This window comes from Nanorana parkeri, unplaced genomic scaffold (genome assembly GCF_000935625.1).
Source record: "Nanorana parkeri isolate BGI_ZX_2015 unplaced genomic scaffold, ASM93562v1 scaffold543, whole genome shotgun sequence".
In the NCBI taxonomy this organism is placed as follows: Eukaryota; Metazoa; Chordata; class Amphibia; order Anura; family Dicroglossidae; genus Nanorana; species Nanorana parkeri.
This window is the reverse complement of record NW_017306811.1, coordinates 460,967-483,428: the sequence shown is the minus strand read 5'-3', so window position 1 is coordinate 483,428 and position 22,462 is coordinate 460,967. Positions and strand designations below refer to the sequence as shown.

General features: G+C 39.2%; 1 protein-coding gene across 8 annotated transcripts in view; it reads right to left on the bottom strand.

Annotated features, from left to right (window-relative positions):
- SLIT2 (slit guidance ligand 2) overlaps nt 1–22,462 on the bottom strand; it is a 292,973-nt gene that overhangs the window by 17,633 nt on the left and 252,878 nt on the right. For 5 of the 8 annotated variants that reach the window (XM_018561764.1, XM_018561762.1, XM_018561763.1 and 2 more), the window contains 13 exons: nt 22,176–22,308; nt 21,294–21,362; nt 18,996–19,067; nt 17,815–17,886; nt 17,077–17,148; nt 16,104–16,267; nt 14,554–14,678; nt 14,369–14,466; nt 13,080–13,219; nt 7,982–8,075; nt 5,733–5,870; nt 4,747–4,987; nt 1,494–1,624 (listed from right to left, as the gene is read on the bottom strand). In XM_018561764.1, the coding sequence (XP_018417266.1) occupies nt 1,494–1,624; nt 4,747–4,987; nt 5,733–5,870; nt 7,982–8,075; nt 13,080–13,219; nt 14,369–14,466; nt 14,554–14,678; nt 16,104–16,267; nt 17,077–17,148; nt 17,815–17,886; nt 18,996–19,067; nt 21,294–21,362; nt 22,176–22,308 (1,549 nt within the window). Of the gene's footprint in view, nt 1–1,493; nt 1,625–4,746; nt 4,988–5,732; nt 5,871–7,981; nt 8,076–12,255; nt 12,283–13,079; nt 13,220–14,368; nt 14,467–14,553; nt 14,679–16,103; nt 16,268–17,076; nt 17,149–17,814; nt 17,887–18,995; nt 19,068–21,293; nt 21,363–22,175; nt 22,309–22,462 lie in introns of all 8 variants that reach the window. The other 3 variants (XM_018561765.1, XM_018561758.1, XM_018561759.1) reach the window with 1 other exon arrangement.

Sequence of the window (22,462 nt, the reverse complement as noted above, 5' to 3'; positions counted from 1 at the left end):
GGCTGTATGATGACTGCATATGTAATTATCATACTTTATGCAATCTGTGAATTAAAGCTGAGCTCAGTTATGTGTTCATTACGCTTACATTTCTTTTTATATCAGCCTCATTGTCATCAGCTGTGCAGTTGCAATCAGACTGGAAAGGAGAAGCCAGTCCTCCAAGCCAATAAAGCTTTGTTGCTGTTTACATATGCTGACAGGAAATGTACTGACAGGAGGAAAGAGCACAGTAAGCAGATATGATGACTCATCAGTGTGCTTCTGTTCCCTTACTGTCCAATCAGAGGTTGGGGGTGTGCTCTAGACCAAGCTGTACTGCCAGTGTAACAGGGTGGAGGACATTGAGGAAGTAGCCCTGCTGTCTGGATTACAGCTGTCTGACCTGATAGGAATGTGTGATTTCAGGCAGTTGAGGAACCGGCAGGGATCCCAACCTGAAATAAGCCAGGGAGGTGCCCTTCTCGTTTCAGGGAGGTGCCCTCTGTCAAACCTCCCCCTCCGAGGAGGGGGTGCAACAACAAGGAAGAGAGCACCCCCCTGAAATCATGGCAGATAGCAAAGAAGCTAATGCCTCCCTTGCTATCTGCTGTTTTTTTTAGTATTCGGACAGCTGTCATCAGAAAAAAAAAAACAGCATAGGAATGCCTAGCTAGATTGCTATTGGCTATTTCAATTTGCAATAGCCAATAGCAAGCTGGCTATTACACCCACCCTCTGCTGCTGTCAGTCACCAGAGGAGGACCTGATGGAGAACTTCAGGTCCACCTCTGCTGATTGACAGCAGCAGTGGGTAAGTTCAATAGCTAGTCTGCTATTGCAAATTGAAAAAGCCAATAGCCAATAACAATCTAGCTATTCATTCCTTTTTTTTCTGACTTCTGACTGACGGCGGCCCCGATGTCAAGAAAAAAAACAAAAAAACAGCAGGGAAAGGTTTACTTGCTAGATAAGTGGTTCGGGTCGAGCTGAGCCGTGCGGTCGCATGAAAGGTCCCCATAGCAATGTATGGGCTCGTTCATGTCGGCGGATCCGTGCGGCCTAACCGCCCCGTGTGAACGGGGCCTCAAGTGAACTTCTGTCCCCATAGTGACATCAAGCAACTGTATTTGCTAGACCATGGGCACCCACACCCTTTATATAGAAACAATCTGTATCAGGTCATTATCAGCAGGCTAGGCTATAGCAAATATATGGAAGACATCTAAAAGAACAATCCTTTAATTGGAAAGCAATAACTGTACGAGAGGTCAGTCAATGAAGAGAGACAATAATCATGTGTCAGGTATTTATTTCTGGGTGAAGTCACTTCTTCACAATAAATAACAATTAGGAGAATCTTGTGCCGCTTGGCCAAGAAAATTTAATTTTAAGTGCTAATAACCATCTTTGAACTGATTGGTTAAGGTCCTACAGGGTTTTTTGCAGCGATGACTAATAACCATAGACGATAAAAAGGTGGGGATCAGAACATCTCTGAAGTTGTGACTCACCTGTAAATGGCAGATGTTGGGTAACTTCCAGTGTCATAGCTAACACGGACTCTCCCCCTGTAGAACTCCACTGCTACATGGTCCTTGTCACCCTTGTAGAGCAAGATGCCACTGTCTTCATCTGTGGCCACCTGGGCAATAGAAAAAGATGAGTTGTACACTTAGGCTATCTTTAGACATTGGGAGATTTGTTAGAGATCAGGAAAGAAAGTGAATACCAAATAATCTTCTGTTCCTAAAACAAGTACACAAACTAATTTGCTCCCTACAGAGTTTATATCTTACAAACTGTATGTGCAGTGTAGAAACCAAGGTGGCACCGTTGTTTAATACAATTAAAGTGCCTGATAATCAACCAGCAAACATCCACGGAAGTTAACTTTACTGAGATTATACTATACTATACTATATCTAAACTTTAAACATATACTATGTCTTCCGAGAAGAATAAAACCGGACCTAACATTTTCTTCAGTCACTGATCCATCACTGCTTCCTCCTCCCCTATCAGACGAGGCAAACAATGTCATATACTGTACAGCTTACCTGATATTTTACTGCTTATTTTTACTTCTTAAGGCCCCTTAGACACTGATGCCTGTCAGTTCTGATCAGCAGGGGATCCTTGAGCAGATCCCTGCTGATCGGAGCAGTTAGGAATGGATCTCACCATTGTCACATTTGTGTCCATCCAGTTTTCCTCCATCTTGAGTTTCACAAAAAAAAACCTAAGTTACCGTACCCATGTAAGGACTATGGGGAGTCGGTTGTAAACAGATACGTGTCTGTTTATATCAGATTACCACTGATCCATCACAATCAGATCTGCCAACACGGACCTCTGTTTTCTGAACCTGGCCACAGTCAGGGATAATCGGATGTAAATGGACACTTGTCCATTTAGTTCCGGCTGCCCATAGACTAACACCCGGCTTCCGATTAGATACGCCTAAAAAACTGACAGGCGGACCTGATCAGACTATCGCCTATCTGAAAGGGGCCTAAAAGAAGAATATAATGAACTTTAGGTCTATTTTCATTTTTTATTTAAAGTTTATGGGGGTCTATATATGACCAATTCACATTTGTCTGGCCTTCAGAGAACCCTACCAAACACCTTTGGAATGAATTGCATTGCAGATTGCAACCCAGGTATTCTGGTCCAATATCATGATCTGACCTCACAAATGGTCCTTTTGCTGAATGGACATAAATCCCAAGACACGCTCCAAAATCTCATAAGAGCAAGGGGAGTTATAGCAGCAAAAGGAGGGGAGGATTTTATATTAATGCCCATTCTTTTGGAATGGGATGTCCAACAAGCCCATGCATGTGTGATGGTCAGGCCATATAGTGTATTATAAGATTTTCTCTTTAGATAGACAACATAACTCCCCAACAGACTCCTTTTAAACCATACACAATGTCATCTACAAAAATGGTTTCAAATTCCACACACATCCAGTGACTTTACCTAAATATGCCTGGATAATGTCAACATTATCCGAGCAAAGTCAAAATAATCCAATTTTTACTTTATCCATAACATCCATACATTAATATAAACACATACATGTGTTTTATGGAGTAGCATGACATGTATTTTCTCCTGCACTGACATAGATCAACATCTGCATGATGTTAATAAAAAAAACAGATTTCTGGAGCTGCAACAAAGGATCCCGTTTCATGAGGAATTTCAATGTGTTTTACTTATTAAAAGTTCCCTTTATGTGCAGCAAAGATGAATATCTAAATAAGGGTTTTATTGCAGAAGTGATAGAATGATACAGAGATCTGATAACGGCAAAGGTTCACACATGGGCATGATCTGTGTATTAATAACAGGCTCCCTCTGCTCTAGTGTTGGGTACAGCCTGACATTTGCAACTAATTATTAGATGGATAGAAAGTATGGTAGAGTCTTAGAGAAGGGAGGGAGAAAAAGGTAGATAGGGAGAGAGAGCATTGCTTTGGTGATGTTAAAATGTGTTTGCCCCAGCCAATAAAGCTTATTTGAATTTAAATGTATTTTAATTTGACAGAAAGATAAAGAAGAGAGAAAGAAAGAGAGAGAGGGAGCAAGAGATAAATAGGTAAGAGAGAAGAAAGAAAGAGGGGGTAGATAGATAGAGAGAGAGCGATAGATAGATAGAGAGCGATAGATAGATAGATAGATAGATAGATAGATAGATAGATAGATAGATAGATAGATAGATAGATAGATAGATAGATAGCGATAGATAGAGCGATATATAAATAGATAGGTAGATAGATAGATATCTAGAGAGAGAGAGAGAGATATCCTCTGGACCTGACATTCTCCAAGCATTCGATCCAGGAGAATCTTCCAGGTGCATGTGTTTTACATAACAGTGATTAATTCACCACTGGTGAATGCTCAGTAAAAGTTATATTCACTGCTTTAAATGTATGCCTCTATGGGTCTTTGAACACCCATTTCGCTTGGTTGAAAAACCGAAGGAAGAGAACTTTCCTGTGTGGCTTTGAAGAGGATGCCTATATAACATACAAGAGCACTTTGATAGATTGCATAGGGTACACATTACAGTAAAGGATGCATATTTACACAGCTCTCCACAGTTCTGTCAATCATTGTGTTCATATCCTATTATCTTTGCCATCAGCAGAGATAAATTGTAAGGTCTTGTGCACACCAAACACACGTGGTAATGCACATTGACACACTGTTGTCTTCAATTATAAGTGATTGAATAGCAAAATGAGGGACATTCAAAATGCTGCATGCATTACTTTTTCCCCAAAGCTCCATAAAGCCGTGTGATGGTGTGAATGATCCTTCTTTGGCTGTTAGGGGGTGATTATTTCTGCAGTAGTCACAATGTACTGACCTTTCCAACTTCTTAAAATGGCGGAATGTAAGAACTATTCAGTCTAAATAATTTCTGCATTTAAAGTACTACTCATTGTGGTTGATTTACCAAAGGGGTAGAACGTTTATACTTAGCAAAGTGAATTTTTACTTAGCTTAGTAAACGAGGTGAAGCCAACTCAAAATTCTCTTTGTAAAGCATACACAATCATGTGGAAGGAAAATTTAAAAAACAGGACTTTTGCTTGCACATGATTGGGTAATGGAAGTCGGCTTTGGAATTGAAAATTCAATTAGTGAAGTGACAATGCCCAAACCCTTTAGTAAATCAACCTCGTATCTCCCCGAACACCATATCTGTCGGTCTATACACAATCTCCAGATCAATAGCCATCTTACCTGCAGCGAGATGTTGGTCTGTGTGCGGATCCTCATAGATGACATTTGCAGGTAAGAGTCTTTGTTGACAAAGTTGACGCTTGTTAGTTTTTCACACTTGCTCCCTTGATATCCCGACACACACTGACACGAGGGGTCAGTTCCTTTAACAATGCATTGTGCACCATTCAGACACTCAAAATTATCACAGGGACTTGTACGCGGTAAAACCATGGGTGGCGGGTACTCACAGAACAGTCCGCTAAAATTAAAAATATGCCAAAGCATAAATACTTTACTACTTACTTAAAAGAAGTAGAAATGAATATAATTAATAATGAATGGAAACCAATTAAGTCCAAATATTATAGGCAAAAGCCATATAATCTCGACAGTTACAATATATACAGTACATATTAATAAAATGTGATGTTATGGTATTTTGATAAATGGCGTTTAATATGTTGAAGGTGCAGGCAGAAGAAATTGTATTGAATAATAAGCACTGTCCCACACAAGTAACAAGTACACATCTTTGAAAATCCTGATATTCTAACAAAGCCATGACTAAACGTAGAGCGTAAGAAGCGGCCAAAAAATATATATTGCTAATTGCTAGGCTTTATATGGCAGCTCAGTGCAGAGCCCGTGCATGCCGAGATGACATTAATTGCCGTATACATGAACGTGAATGACATCATTGGGACCCTGCCAATCAATCAGCCAAAGAATCAGAAACTGTAAGAGGACCGTACTGAAGATGAAAGCGCCAGAGAGGAGAAGCCCTGCACTGGATGGCAGGTTAATATGCCATAATGTGCTAATATGCTGTGCATAATAGCACATTATGGCTCCAAGGTGGCTTTTATTTTCTTTATTAGCCTTTACTTCCATTGTAATAAGTATTACTCTTCCACACTTCCGGACATTTACCCCAGGATGGGCAAGTGTGCTCTTTCACATGATGAATAAGCTGTTACACGTTTTGAACTCTGAAGAAGTCTCACCTAAAGCCATCCGGACACACGCAGGTATAGCCATTCACGGCATCTGTACATCGTGCACCATTCCGGCACTTGTTGTCTTGGCAATCATCATAATCAGTTTCACAGTGCTCGCCAACATATCCTGGAGTGCAGTCACATCTAGAACGTGGATGAATAGCAGAAGCAATTTATTAATTCACACCATGTGCTCTATAATAGTAACCCCATAGAAGAAGTCTGCTATAGCCCAGCATACTGATCTGCTTCATGGCTCTTGTGACAAGCCATTAGGCAGCTGTACAGTGTTATTAGCTGTACAATCATAGAAGGAAGGAGAGGCAACAGTCGTTACACACAATTAGGCAGTAATGCAACATTAAGGAAGAACTTTGTTAATCTCTATTTTCACTGGCACTGGCCATAGTCAGGATAACTTCACTGTTATGACTCTAACAATCATTATTATGAAAAAACTATACCTGTGAGTGGTCGCTCACGGGTTAGAATGTCATAGCTAATCAGGTTTAAACCTAAAAAAAGAAACAAAAAAAAGCCCATGCTTCTCTGGTATAACAGAAGCTTCCACTATCCAGCTCTTTGTAAGCTGGGTTCTTAACTGCAATGATTTATTGTAGTTCAGGGAGTGGAATGAAACATTATTTATGGCTTGTGTAGTGGGCATTGCTGTCAAACATGGACTTTTGCTTTTGAACATAGCGCCACTCGAATGCATGCATTTAAATATAAGTCACTGCATCAGGCTGCATTCAGCCTGCTTTGCCTTCAAATCAAATGCAACTCAATAGAACCTGCTGTGTCCAGATAAAGCAAACACAAAGCAAGTCAAATTCAGCTATAGAACTATCATTCCCTTAAAATACAGTACACAAACTCTTAGGGAATTTGTTCCTGATCTGCAAGTAAGCTGCTCCTATTGCATGAAAAACAGGTAAATGCATTTATAATTATTATATTCTGATTCAACTGGACCTTACTACAAACAATCCTTTTCAATAAGGATAACTAATAATGGCCTGATGATAGCAAACCATGCTGTCATCTACAATCATTCTTTGTTTCAACTGAGCAGTTTACTTTCTCCAGGGGGATACCTCTGCCTTTGTAGACAGATGTACGTGTTATTGCACCCAGAAATATTTCTGCACTTTGCAAGAGTGAATAGGAAAAGCTAAAAGTAATTTGTGGGCAGCACTCTTGGTATACAGCAAGTATTGCAACAGATCTTGTCTAAGGAATAAATTACTATAGAAGGGGAAAATATTTCCCCATCTATGGAAAGACTTGGTATTCTTATGGTGTGATTTTTTTCCCTCTGGAGTACCTGAGAGACAACAAGAAATAGCATGTAATTCAACTTGGCAGCAACCAGATAAGACCGAAAACTTAGGGGTCTATTCACGAAGCAGCCGAAGGATCTAGCCAGAGCTTCGGCCGATCCTTTGGCTAGCTTCGGCCCCAGGACCCCTTCGGTTCAGTAGAACCAAAGGGGTGCTGTACGGGCTATTCACAATAGCCCATACAGTTCCCGAATTTAGCCGAGCGGCTAGGTCAAGCCGAAGGCATATGCCTCGGCTCGGCTGAGCCGCGCTGAAAGCCGAAGCTGGCCGAGCGGCCGGCCATTGGCCGTGTCAGAATAAAGAAAAAAAAAGAAAAAGCAGTGTTTTTTTCTTTTGACGGCAGCAGAACCGCCGGACAATAGAAAACTATTGGGTGGTGCTAGCTGTCATTGCTAGCTCTGCACAATCGTTTTCCATTTTTTTTTTTTTGATGTTGCTCAGAATGTCACCCTCTCAGCTATATAAAAAAGAGCATTGGTGTCATGCCACTGGCAAGTGGCATTGGACCCATAACTATCCAGGCTCCATCAGATGGGAGGTTAATCATGCACACCTTAAAAAACCCGTAGCAACTTTTAGAGGAACCCGTGTTGAGAATGGCTGATCTAAACCGTAAGTATGTTGCTCACAGTAACAAATCATATTCCAGTTATCCTGTTTATAGTTCAGTTGATTAGCAGAAAAGGAAGATCCTCACTGATTGCAAATAAACATACCTCACAGCAAAAATTAATATTGTAGCGGGCGTGTTTATGGTTCAGGTTATTAGCAGAAAAGGAAGATCCTCATTGGTTGCAATAGGTAGCTAAGACCATCTCCTTTCATACTTTTTTATTTTACATGATTGTAATTGTACCTCCAAAGACACAGACACACCACTACCACCCTCTTCATCTTACACTAAGCACTCACTTGTATCCCTTTGGTGTCAGGATGCATTTAGAGTCGTGCTGACATGGGTTTACTTCCTGGGAGCAGAAGTCCAACTTCTCTTCACATAATTCTCCTGCAATACAATATGACACAAAATGTTTACAATGATGACACTGCTTATTAAAATTAACCATCTACCATCCTTATTCAATAAGGTTAAATATTGCAGTATTCATTTCCTGTTTCTTGTTCCATGATACATGTGCCAAAGAAACATCCACTGTTTCATGTGTGAAATATAGGGGCCCTTCTCTAGCCTATCTACAGATGTTAACAACTTTATACATACATAGCACTCCTGGGTCTCAGTTGTTAAATGTGTCTAATATAACTTCCTTGTCCCACACTGACCAATAAGATTCAGATGTCCAGATAGCGTTTGGCATCTTGCAAGGCTCCTTTGAGTCAGATTGGTGTCTATGGAGCACAAGAGCACTCTCATACACAAGAACCCATGTTCTTTTATGGTCTCTGGCTAAAACACAAGGCACAGCACAGAGCATAACTGAAGAAGCCCAACCCCCTCTGTAAACAAATACATTACATTTTTTAACCCCAAAATTACAATGACCTTCCCCTTGTACTCTATTATGGTAATTCCTATTATGATCATATTAGGAATTACCTATCAGGAATATACATCGGGAATTTTCTCTGATTATAATGTTATGTGGTGGTGTTTGTAGTATAAATATATATTGACTTTTCTTCATGTGATGGAAAATCAGATTGCCTCGAGCAGCACAGTATATCTGTGGATAGAGATATTGAGCCGTGTTTAAGTGCATACTGGGGTCTCCTCTGTACTGACCAATAATGGCCATCAGTACAATTAGGGGGGAGTAAATTCAAAGAATTAAAGTCACCAGACTACTGTGTACAAACATCAATCCTTTATATGAAAAATACTTTTAATATGCCATCACATTAAACATACACAATATAAAATCTAGTATATAGTGTTTTTTATACTAGTTCTATTGCACCACTGACTAAATAATCAAATCAAATAACCATATCTGTTAAATTGCTGCAACACTAATCTTTGCAATTGTTTTATGAATATTATAACTAGGAAAATAGACAACAAATATGCCTAATATGTAAAAAAAAAAGTAAACTTGGGCTGTAATATCTACCTAATTAACAGGACATGCTGAGGACACTGGGGAAATAACCCTGGTATTTTTCTAAAGGAAATCTGCAATGCATCTTGTTTCATATTAAAAAATAACTTTCTGAGTCTAGCATTGATATACCCCATGTATACTTGTGCCCTGCGGCCATTGTTTTTCTGATGACTAGGAAGTAAACATCTCTGGGTTATGCTTGCTTGGGGTTCCTAGCAATGCACTAAGTTACTCTGACAGCTTTATGAAAGCCCATTCTCAGTTTTGAAAGGAACACCTGCTGTAGTTATCCCCTGCCACAATGTATTGAAACACAAAACTTATCTTTTTATGTAGTGGAATAATTAACTTAGTGCAACAGCATGCAGCATTGGAGAACTGCCCCCGGATTATGGGACTTTGCAATAGATGACTTGGCTCGCAATAATTCTACCTTGAGGGGCACTTTCATGTTACTTGAGACGACTAGTAACATAAATATATATATTACATCTGCTCTGAGCTCCGCTCACCTGCAAAGCAGCCGACACTGACAGACTTTCTACATACTGTAATTACTTTGCACTGTGCTTAATGTCGCTACAGTAGTTACACGCATGAAAGATTTAGAAGAATACAATTTGTAAAAAGCATTTAGAACCATGTGTTTTTCCCCACAGGGATGAGTGGCTATGTGAAACTTGACTGTCTGATACAAAAGCCATATACAGCAATGTACTGTACATTCTTTTTGAATGACCTGACACTTCAGAAGGTTTAATTGGAAGGATAGTTGAGAACATAAAAACAAAATAATACGACACACAAAGGTGGCAACAAGGTGGCTTATGATTAGCACATATACTATAAAGCACTGGGTTCAGATCTAAAGCTGGTCATACACTGGTAGATATTCCCACAAACATTCACACAAAAAATCTCATCAGAACATTTGATAATGCCATCAGACACTTGACAAATGTTCCAAATTTTGTTTAATAATAGCATAAAATTTTGGAAACAAATGGAGTTCCTCAAACGAAAACCATATTAACTGTAAGAATTTTGTTGGTTCTCAATTTATTCCATCCTTCCATATTTTTCATAATTACAGTCGGTAAGGATCATTGCTTTGGCCCCAATAACTATCAACAAAAATCAAAGGAATGCTCTGAAAATTATTTTTTTCAAACCAATAATTCTACTGATGTATGGCCAGCTTAACAAAGCCGGTGTATGTTTCTCCCATGCCTGCGCTTCCTCCATCACTTTGGATGTAACCCATAATTAGAAACGTACTGGCATGTTAGTTAACTTCCATGCCCTAGTGCTACAAAACATACTGTAGCGCTCATAAGTACAAATTTATAAACATTATATGAAATTCATGAACAAAGTCTGAACCTGCCTGATTTTAGTATTGTATCAGAGGAGGTATGAACATTAAGGCATGATAACAATATATATATACATATAAACCAACCCAAAAGCTGATATTTCATATTTTTTTTTGCATATGATGACTTTCATGAAGGACATCTGTACATTAACGCTTGCTTAGACGGTGCTGTAAATTCTATAGCTCCCACCAATGAAAGTCTGGAGACTGTATGGAGGCTTCCACTGACATATTCAAAGATAAGTAGGTGTAAGCCTTTGTGTTTCTGCTTCCACTGCTAGCATAATTTCAGACGGCATTCTGTAAGTCTTTCAAGTGCTCTCCGAGCTGGCAGGAGGCCAACCAACATGGTAAATGACAGTGAATAGGCTTGTAGCACCTGACCCAGGCTAGACACAGCAGGCCACATTCATGACAGAGTGAAGGAAACACTTTAAGCTAATGTGTACTGATGTATTCGCATCAATGCACCTTTTTCCCTTGAAGTCAGGGGCTGCTCTGTTGATTTTAGAAAAACATACTGCATGCCCTCTATTTCCAACTCCTGGGTAAACAAAGCTTGACTGCCAACAAAATCTCATGTGCACTGTAGGAGGCATAGAATGTTTTAGGATACATGCATGAGTGTATCTTATGATTCTAGAAAACTCTTTTGAACTCTCTTAGCCTGACAGCACCAGAAGTCAGAAGACCATCATTTTAAATTACAATTTTAAAGAAAATATCAATAAAACTAGTATTTTAACACTAGGGGTGGTTGTAGAAAGTTCCAATTAAATATAAATGTTTTCATTTGTTTAAAGTTTTAATTAAATAGCATATCCACAATGGGAAGGGGAGTGGGGTAGAACCGATCAAGAAATGCTTTGCACAACTACACACTTCTTTACCCTTTGTCTTGGATACTCAAAAGGGTACCTACAAAGTGCTTGTAGACCACGACTACCCCCACTCACCTTCTTACTTTGGATTTTTATAAGGGCATAAGCAGGGCCAGTGCTAGACTATTTTGTGCTCAAGACAAGATCCGTACTTGCATCCCCCAGCTCCCCTCCCGCGACGCAACTCCTAATCCAATCCCCCCGGCGTGGCCCCATTCTTCTGCCGGCTAGCTTCTATAGGCAACAGTTGGATGTAAGCAGCTGGGAGCAATAGCCAGACTGCTATTGGCTATTTTAATTTGAAATAACCAATAGCAGACTGGCTATTGAAACCCCACCCACTGAGCAGAGAGAAAGTTGACTCTCAGTTCTGCTTATCTGCATAGTGGGAGGGGACAATAGCCAGCCTGCTATTGGCTTTTGCAATGTGAAATAGACAGGGGGGTGGGGGGTGTCTTGGGTGGGGGGGAGTAGTCGAGGATGCTCCCTCGGCAGCTGCTTAGTTTGCCTAGTGGCAGCACCCTGGCCCTGGGCATAAGATGTTTTTATGATCAACCTTTTCTGCTACAGATATCTATTGGGGAGTACACTGGGAGATCTTTAAGGCACTCTTTCTATTCATTTCTTACCTCTAATTTTTTTTGCATGATGTGTGGCATAGTTTGCTCATGTCATGATTGAACATTTCTATTGTATTTACAGCAATTAAACTGTCCCCAAAGATGCAGGTCGCATATTTAATTATCTAAGACAAACATCAGAGCAATGGCAAAAAGCGGACTGATTGTACTGTGACTTATTCGCTGATTTTACTATTAGTGGCACACCACAAGAAGTAGGAGAAAAGGATGAAGGAAGACTGACCTTTTTCCACCTCATTCAGATTAGCAGCTTGTGCAACAAAGACAGAAGAGACAAGATACATATGTGTTTATTGGAAACAACACAGCATGTCGAGCCAGCAACAATGACAAGAGCACAATGGCAATGATATGCACAGAGAGCTTAGTCTTTACTAATAGCAGAACATAGTGATTAGCAGTAGCAGGAAGAAGCACATTTACTAATTAGAATGGAAGAGACACAGGAAAGAGTTTATAATGGAAGACAACGTGAGGACATCACTTATTTTGACAATTGCTGATAAGAGCATTACAGCAGAGGCAGGTAACCTGCAGCCCTTGCTTTGCAGAGCTAGAAGTCCCAGCATGCCATAGAGTCACAGTCTGGCTGAAATCCATAGATGCATTGGGTTTACACTGTAGGTGCATATGAAAACATTAATGTCTGCAGCAAAATTTGCAACCAAAACCTATGCTAGGCTATGTACACACAACAGCTCTTAGGGTAAGTATAAAGATTTGAACAGCAACTAGTTGACTGGAGCTCACACTATATGCATTATGGGTATATAAATTCCCTACAATGGTTTAGACCTCAAAGGCAGAAGACATGGTTGACCATGCCAGCATTCAATGATAAAAAAAGTTCCTTGTTATTAAACAACTACCATGCTCCATTATCCAATTGCTTACAATGTGAGCATCATTCAACTAGCTGATGAGTGTACCTTATGCTTAGAATACAATAAACATTCACAGAATGTAGTGTGTATGCTGCCTAAATCCGAGGATCTACAACACTACAGTGAGGCCTTCATTACTAAAATTAGGCTCCAAGTGTCTCACCTGTGTATTCTGGAGGGCAAAGACAGGTGTAGTTATTGATCCCATCTACACAAGTAGAATTATTCTCGCAGTCATTATCTTCACAGTCGTCAATGTTCACCTCACAGTTATCACCTTCAAATCCATCTGCACAGGTACACCTGGAAGCAAGCAGGTAGAAGGTGGAGGTTACAAATGATGCCAGACATCTCTTTTCCAGTCACAATAAGGCTGCTGCCACAGTAGTAGCTGAATGCTACATTTTCTCACCCAGCATAGCCTCTCATGATACAATTTTCCACTGCTGTAACTGTAATCAGGCCGGGGGAGAGAGGTCATGCAGAGTAAGAAATGTAAAGCTCACATCTGCAACTTCCAACCTGTCACATTTGTTAGCTACATATGGAAGTAATGAGAAATGAATACTATGGAACAAAAATCCAGCACATGTTTAGAAGTGTCAGCTCATCAAGCTTATTACCCATACCATTTCAAGGAAGCTGTAGATGTAGAAATGGCAATGTTTTTTTTTAATCATTACCAAATGAATACTGTGAGATAAAAAGTAAAATTTGGAAAATTAAATCTACAGTGCGTGCGTGATCATAATTCTATGAACAAAAATATTGGTGCCGGATGATATTAATCTATTTGAGGGCCGAACCAGGCATCTCCAGCACATCCAGATTATGGTGTCTGTAGGTCTCTAGGTGTCTTCCGCGTTTACATGACTAAGAATTGCACATTACAAATGGAACTGTGGACATGTGAATGAATTCCCACTGAATGAAGCAACGCACACTCAAATGTTCCAGGCTGAATATGACTGATCAGGTCAACCCTCATGTTTTTTTCTTAGGTAATCTCCTATGGAGTGTCACAACAGATAAGATGCAGTAGAACAATGTGACATGAATACAGACTTTCACAGCAGTTGCGTGGTCCCATTGGATACAGTACTCTCAGGGAAATGTAATTATCATTGAGTAAGTGTGTTTGAGCCAACCCTACTGCCAGATACAAGCAATGTCAATAGGAGAAAAGAGTTCAAGTCCAATTACATTACAAGACAATAGAATGTGGCTTGGACACTGTGAGATTTATTATCATCTGTTTTTCTTTTACCAGGCAAGGGGCAGTTCTTGTTGCTGGGGGTTTAACTGAATAGCAGGTCCCAACATTTCTGAGGCCCTTAGCACTATGTGTGAAAGTGTCTAATGGTAACTCCAATGTAGATATTTTTAATAACTATCTGCAATATCCAGCGACAGAACAGTGTCAAGGGTACATGACTCCATGTAAAAACCTACCAATATCCATCTGTATCGCCTTCCTTCAAGTGGCAAGTTCCTCCATGTTTACATGGGTTGCTGATACAAGCATGGATAGGTACATCACAGTCCTGACCCTGTAATCACAATGGTAGAGTCCTTCATTCATGTGACAGTGAATATGACCATGTCAACACAGTGATCTGTATATATGTTCACAGTACCTTAAAGCCATAGGGACAGGTACAGCGGTAGAAGTCTACTGGGTCGTTGTTGCAGGTGCCATCATTTTTGCAGGGGTTTGATAAACACGGGTTACATTTGGCAAGAATGTTGACATCCACTGGTCCTAAAAAAGTAAGAGTACAATGTTGTTGTTATTATCCAGCTTTAACAAATGTGTAACCATTTAAACGATCATTATAAAGGTACAAATTAATTACAGAACATCTAAATTCAGGTAAAGAACAACCATGCAGGAAAAAATACACCTGAGCACCTAACGTGTTGCATTGTATACCACTACATCATGTCATGAATGTAGTATAACTCAAACATGAGTCAAACATAAACATTTTCCATTTAGGTAGACAAAGTGGGCTCATTCTATCTTCACGCTGTACCTAATTGCCAACCTTGTTCACTTGGCTTGCCTGCTCTATTAAAAAAAATCTTCCAATGAAAATAACTGTCACTTTTCGAAAATAGGAATCCTGATCCTGGTGTTTTAGCTTTGTGAACCAATCCTAAGTAACATGTAGACAAATTTTTCAATTCTATATTTGATGGTGACACATTTGCATGAAAATAATGTTTGATTCTTAATTATACACCTTTTGTGGAGAATGTCTTTAAAGTTTGGAAAGAATAAAAGGTGAAACCACAGTAACATCTGTCACGGCGTGTCAGCACCATACCAAGGTAAGCATAGGAATGATTTGCTGTCAGTAAATTTTAATACAGAACAGAGACACGGGGAGGAACATGACATGCGTGTTTGAATTTGGGAAGACATCTTAGGGAAATCCAGAAGGTGAAAGTGGTTGTCTTAATACTGTAGGGTCAGGAACCCTTACCTGGAACCAGAAAACCACAAGGCCCTGGAATTTCTAAGGGATGGTTATCACAAGGCCAAAAGTGAAAAATTGAAAGATTATTAGATGTCACACACATAAAAAATCCAATAGACTAACAAGTGACAAGGTGAACACATATTTTATGTAGAGTTGTGTGACTAGTTAGTTGAATAAGATAAATGTTAGGGACATAGTTTGTTTATACATAGCATTTAGCAAGTTCATATTAAACACATTATCTACTTAAAACAGAGGAGCACATACCTTCCTTCAGTTCATTTCCGCTACCTTTTTACTACTCTTCTTGTTTCCCTTTTCCCAATTAGCATACTTGCCAATAATCTTACCAAGACTAATTCAAACCTACCCTAACATATACCCCATTCCAAATCAATTGCTGGAACCATGGGCTATCCCAGATTGTTGGCAAGATTGATGATACGACTAATCAATAAGCTTGTGTTTACTTAAAGGTCCTATCTTCTCTGTATAGTAACTTCAGTAATGTGCAGAAAGGGAGTTAACTTATTCTTTTTTAATCTGGTGAATCACAGAATTTCACTCTTTAGCTGAAATATTATTTTCAATAGGAATGTCACTTCAAGTAAAAGCACTACATCTTTATTTGACTTGAAAAAAAGTTTGTGCAATATGCAGGGCAAACTCCAAGGTGGAAGAAGAAGAGAACGAGATATTACCATGACATGTGAACTTCCTGGATGGAGTAGTAAGAAGCAGTTTCTCTGCCATGTCTCCAGGTCCAGCACATCTAGCTATACCAGGCTCCTTGTATTCAGACTTGACCCATTCAGACAGCCACTGCAAGTTACAGTCACAGTGCAGAGGGTTTGCCCCGATGGCCCTGGAACAGGATGGAGACAAGACATTCTTGTCAACATAGAATATAAGTTGTGGAGAGAATTGTGTAATGCTCAGGGTTATATTTCATTGCATAGTGTGGAAAGTATAAGTGGGTATTGTCACTGTCAGCTCTAATCTCTATAAAACCGTTGTGGTAAATAATGACACTTTAAATTATAAAATAAAAAATCTCTTGACATGAGCTGAGAGAAAAAGAAAAACACTATTCCATATGAATTAACTTTGAAAAGGCAATGCAAGGTAGCTCAAATTGGCAAAATTTAACGTAGAGAGTAGAAAATGTTTCTAAAGCATAGCACACCTATATAAGTTTATATAGAACATTTTAACATTTACATTTTTATATAGAACTTTAAAAATGGAAAAATGTACTGCTTCACATAAATTAAAAAGAACAATTCAATGAAAAATCCAATCACCACTACAGATCATTACCACCGTTTCTTTCAATTATGCATGGGGCATAAGCTTTAGCCTTAACAGCATGCCAACAGTGGCCAGAATTATGGAGGGCCATAGAGGAGTGTTCACTCAGTCACAAAAAAACTTGACCCCTGCCTGATGCGCTTAACCATCATGGCATCTTCCAAGACTAATCCATACAGAAGAAGGGGCAGCCTACCCTGATATTAATCCATTTTGCCTCTGTTTAATGCAACAAAACGTTGGGACTTTGAGCGCACCATTTTAGGTAGATATTTTGTCATGGTGTCCATGGTAAGAGTGTAGGTGCAGATTATTTGGGATGTTTTCTCCACATTCCAAGTTCTACATAAATGGATTACTTACAGGTGTGATAAGGAGGAGAGGTCATTGAATGCTCCTTGAGGTACAGAGGATATATCATTGCCATGAAGGGATCTGTGACACACAAGAAAGGCATAATTAGTCTAACAATAAATACAAAATTATCTACTGCATCAGCATTGTATATACCTATGTACAGACACTGGATCTGACTTTAGAAACTGTAGGAAGATGTGCAGGCCATGTTTGGTCACTTTGGCATTACCAAGAAGGGCTGGTGTATTACAGAGCGTGTGATGCCTGCCCTAAGCGCCTGTGTGCTGCTCAGACTCAGCCCTATTAGATCACAAAGATATGTAATCCAGTTTGATTAATTTTTGTCTAATTTTATTTACAAACATAAACCTATTAGAGGGATGTAATAACACTGCAAACTTTATTTGATTAACGTTAAATATGGTGCAGTAGAAGAATAATCTATTAAACTATAGGCCTCACCCTGTCAATTAGGCCAAAAGACAGATAGTGATGTTGCCATAGCAGCTCAGCTGATGTCCACTATTCCTGCATCTACAAGGCAATTTAAACTAGCGTACAAATGGGCTGCCATGGGAAATCACCAATTACTTAAAAACTATAATGTCATAAATATATGCAACGCATCCTATAAAAATTATATTCCTTAACATGTCACATGACTAGTTTGCAAAGTTTCCCTTGCCCTTGACAGCTCCACCACTATTTTTCTAATCTGAATAGATAAGCCAGGCTGTTACTTACAGGAGTCTTAGGGTATTAAGTCCACTGAAGGCCCGTAGAGGAATGCATCTTAGGCGATTGTAACTTAGAATCCTGTACAACAAAAATGAGTCATGAATATATTAGTCATAAGGTATAATATCATTGTTTTAGGGTTTTAGAGTAAAGAAGTAGGTGGTTAGCAGGTCACACTCATTGCAATAGAAAATTGTATTGTCGTCACTAACTATAAGCTGCTTATGAGATGGCACCTGGTCTCACACAGACTATCCAAAGCCTTACCTTCATACCCCTTGGTTTGCTTTAGGGGTTGCCAAACAGAAGCCACATTTGCACATATATATTGGGAATGCCCAATTGCATCCCAAATTGGTTCTAAAACACACAAGTGATGGGTGATACAGTGATACTTTAACACTATGGGTGGGGATACTGCTCACCCTGTTATCCCTTTATCTCATTATCATTCAACCCCTCCCACCCCCATTATCCGGGGCCCTAAAAATTATACACACATGGGCACCCCCTTCAAAATATATTCTTACTCTCTGGAGTCCTCCCCAGCTTTGGTAATCGCACAGAAGTCTTCTTAATTAACTCAGCTCCTTATTTACAACTGTTTATACCTAAGATCACATATACACCCTTCTATTGCAAGTAGATTTGGACAGACACATCCAACCCTGGAGCTACCCTTGGGAGAGCCTAGCTACTCGAGTTGGAACACCGTTTATATCTGTTGGAAGGGATGCAAAGTGTAACACTTGGAGTAGGGAGAGACTCCAGTACCCTCAGGTTCTCTCGCTTATATAAACCTCTACGTGTTATGTAATGTACTACTAGGTATGTTTATTGTTTTGGTAACCTTCTTATTTTTTCTATAGAATATATATATTGTTTTGGAAAAAACCTGGAAATAAAGAATTTATAAAAAAAAAATATATATATTCTTATTTTCCGATCCCCATGAATCAAGGCCCCTCTATCCTAACCTACCAATGTTGTTAACTACCTACTTTTTTGACTATTCATTTTAACCCAGTATTGGAAACAAATTGTTATATTTTGGCTCTTTGTATACAAATCTCGTTATTTACACTCTCCTTTCTTGTATGCAGTGTTATGTATACTGGTTGTACATGTACACTTTAAAATTCTAATAAACATCTATTGAACAATAATGGCACTGTCATCATACTTACAAGGTGAGGAGCTGTGTCATATTGCTAAAGCTCTGATTGGACAGAGTGCTGATTTTGTTATTGCTCAGGTCACTGGAAAAAAAACAGCCTGTTAGATTTCAACATAACTATTTCCACAGCCACATACAGTTCAGTGTGAGGTTAGTAGATAAAACTTAAAAACGGCACAGCTGTTTTACACTAATGTGGAACAATAAACACATCCTGTTTCTTTTTACGACTTTATCACTCTAAATACTTGTTCTGAGAGTGGCACTCATAGCTGAAAAAAGACACATTTTATTTGAATTGTATTTTAAAGCTGATAGCTAATGCAGCATTTGGTAGTTCCAATTACTGTGGAGTGCCATCTTTGCCCTCAATGTATCAGACTAACCATTTCACAGTGAAATGCACCATAGATAAAAGAGAGATGTCAGACAGGAAGCATTAGGATAAGATGATGTCAGAAAGATGATAAGATGATGTCAAAATCACTTTCCTCTGGGAAAACTGATATACAGCACATGTACACGCTCACAACCTACACTGCATCAGCTCTATTGGACTACAGGATTAGTGTGAGGATTACATGTAGACGTAATGCAGTCCTAGGCACCAATATATTACAGTTTTTATACAACCCTTTTGCCTCAAGATGATTTGTTAAAGATTACTTACAATTTGTCAAATGTGATCCAACAAGAAGAAATAATACATTAAAAATTAACCACAATTTGTACATTTTATGGACTGCTGCTGCACCCTCTCAAAGTGTTACTCCATAGTGTTACTCCATAAACAACTCATGATTAATACAGCTTTGACTATTATCACGGGGTGAAACTAGCTGGAGGAATATCAGGGTCTGGAGGGCAGTGTTGTTTGTGAAGCACTGTCCTACTGGATTGTAGTTCATTGAGAAGTGAAATAGGATTTGGTGGTGCTGCAGCTTCTTTCAATTTTGATTTGACTAAGTAATACAGGCTATCTTTGTCAGGCTGACCCCAGGTTAAGGTATTAGCCATGTGCGTTTTTCAGTCACTAGTCTATGGTTCTTTCATGATATGAAGAGGTTCATAGACTAATTCCATTTCTATTAATTGCGCTAGAGAGACCCTAATTGTAACTCTTCAACTCTCTGAAGACGATCAGCCCATTCAGAGGTACCTCTAAAAGATAATGGCAAAAGCTTCTGAGGCTGGAAGCTCTCATTCTTACACACAAACAAGTGGAGACATCTCTGTCATCTGGGCAATCATTTTATTTTCCCATTGAGATGAAGGAAGTGCTGAATCACTTCACTTGCCAAATTGCACAAGATACAGCAGTAGGTCCTGCTGGAGCAACAGCTGATGGGCAGATGTCTCCCCCAGTCCTGGGGTAACATCTACTCTATTCTGCCTAGCCCAGTTCAGTCTTGTCTACAATTGTATGTTTTATGAAAATGAGCTTTTAAGGACTATGTGCTACTAAAATCTTTATTGCAAAAAAATATATATAATTTTAAATTGATTAGTAAAACCCCTATATTTGGCATAAAGTTATGAGCAAATGCACTATGTTTCAAAAGACCAGCCACAAAGGTAACAAGGGTCATATGTAAGACAACATAGCAGCCAATCAAAATTCATCTTTCATTGAATGCTTTCTTCTGAGTGCCAGCTAAGGGTTAAGCTAGAACTATGGCCTTCCATTAAAAAGTATGTGCTGTAGCACTTAATTATTCAGTGCATCTGTAGTTACAGTTTTCTTTTAGCCCCCCTACAAAGTCCGACAAACACCTGTTGAGCCTGCCAGTAAAGTTCACCTAATGCAACTTCCCATGAAGATGTGGCAACAATACTGCATGCTCATGTAGGCTGTGCTTGCTTGCACTACAGAAGAATTAAAAATGTTGCAGTGGCTGCAGCTATTCACACTGTCATTGCTGATTCACAAGGTTGTAGCTTGTCAATGAGCACCTGGTTTCACCTAGTCCTGCCCACTGCTTTCTGGATTGACAGCATTGGCTCTGTTGCTGAAACCCTCCCACTGTACGGTAGAGGCGGGGGGTGGTCATGTGAAACACAAATGAAGAAGGATTTGGCATAGTTGCAGAAGGTAAAGAAAGTTTTTTGTTTACTTTATAAGGCTTGTGCATCACATAGTAACTAGGTTTGGTACTTCTGTTCCTCTAGCATGGCTTCTTGAATAAAAACCAATGACAACTAGACGAGCCCGAACAGCCCTTTATTATCAACAAGCTATTTTAAAAAAAGGTTAACATAAAACTCTGTTCCTTTAATATTGCAAGAAACCAGAGCTACTTTTACTCACATAAGTGTCAAGTGCCTGTAACTGGACAGCTCCTTCGGGACGAGGTTAAACTGATTTCCATCCAGGTACCTATAACACAAATATGGAACAAAATCCATCACTGTGCAGAAGCATTAAAAGGTTTCACATCAAGGTAAATTTTCTGCAATCCCAGAGGCTGCAAGATAAATGATGGTGAAAGTGCAATGAAAATGCAAAAGTACTAAAGCTTGTAAATGTATTTTCTGAGTCAGCACCATGCATAATGCATTATCTGTAGAACAAATCTGCTGCCTGCTATGTTGCTGGAGTTTATATAAAAGCTGAAAGATAGACTCTTCTGTACATTAGTGGTGTGTAAAATGACCAAGTAACATAACAGCAGCATGATGGCTGTGGGGAAAGCACATTTGTCTGGCAGCACTGGGATACTAGATAGCTTTCTGACTCCGAACACTATCTGCTAGAAGTTTATATATTCTGTCCATATAAGTATGGATTTGTTTTGGTCTCCTTGTATACAATACACAATACATGTCCAGCTTCTCAGACTTGGTAGCCAGCAGAAGAGACTGAATTATAACTGGTTTCTATTGATGTATTTATAAAACCATACAGACATTGGAAAGTATACGTGGAGGTCACACCACCATGAGAACTATGGTCCATATCTAATTCAGGACTTCATCAATGCAAGTAGAAGAAAAAAAAAACAACTAAATCAGAACACTAGTCAAATGTTTCACTTTCCTCCACAGTTCTTTCTCACTTGACTTGATTTAATATTAGCTGCTCTTTCATTGTATGGATTTCAACATTCTCTTGCTTTAAATTAGCGTTCTCATTTTTAAACAGTTGAAGTTAAGCACAGCAAGAGAACTAAGGATATTTATTATTACTTACAGTTCTGTGACATCCTTAGGAATGCCCTTTGGCAATGATTTGAGTCCTTTGTTACTGCAGCGAACCACAGTGTCTAAGCAGGTACATTCTGCTGGGCAACGAGCAAGTGGTGAGCAAGTGTTGTCATCATTGCCTGAAGTTCGCAAAGAAAAAAGGATGATGGTCATTAAATCATGCTTCCAAAATATACAAACTATTGTTCTCCCATTTTCTCATTTCCCTTTTCATCTAGTATCTAGGGTAGGTTCATTGTGCTATTGTCACTAAATGCTTTAATATAGTCCTGA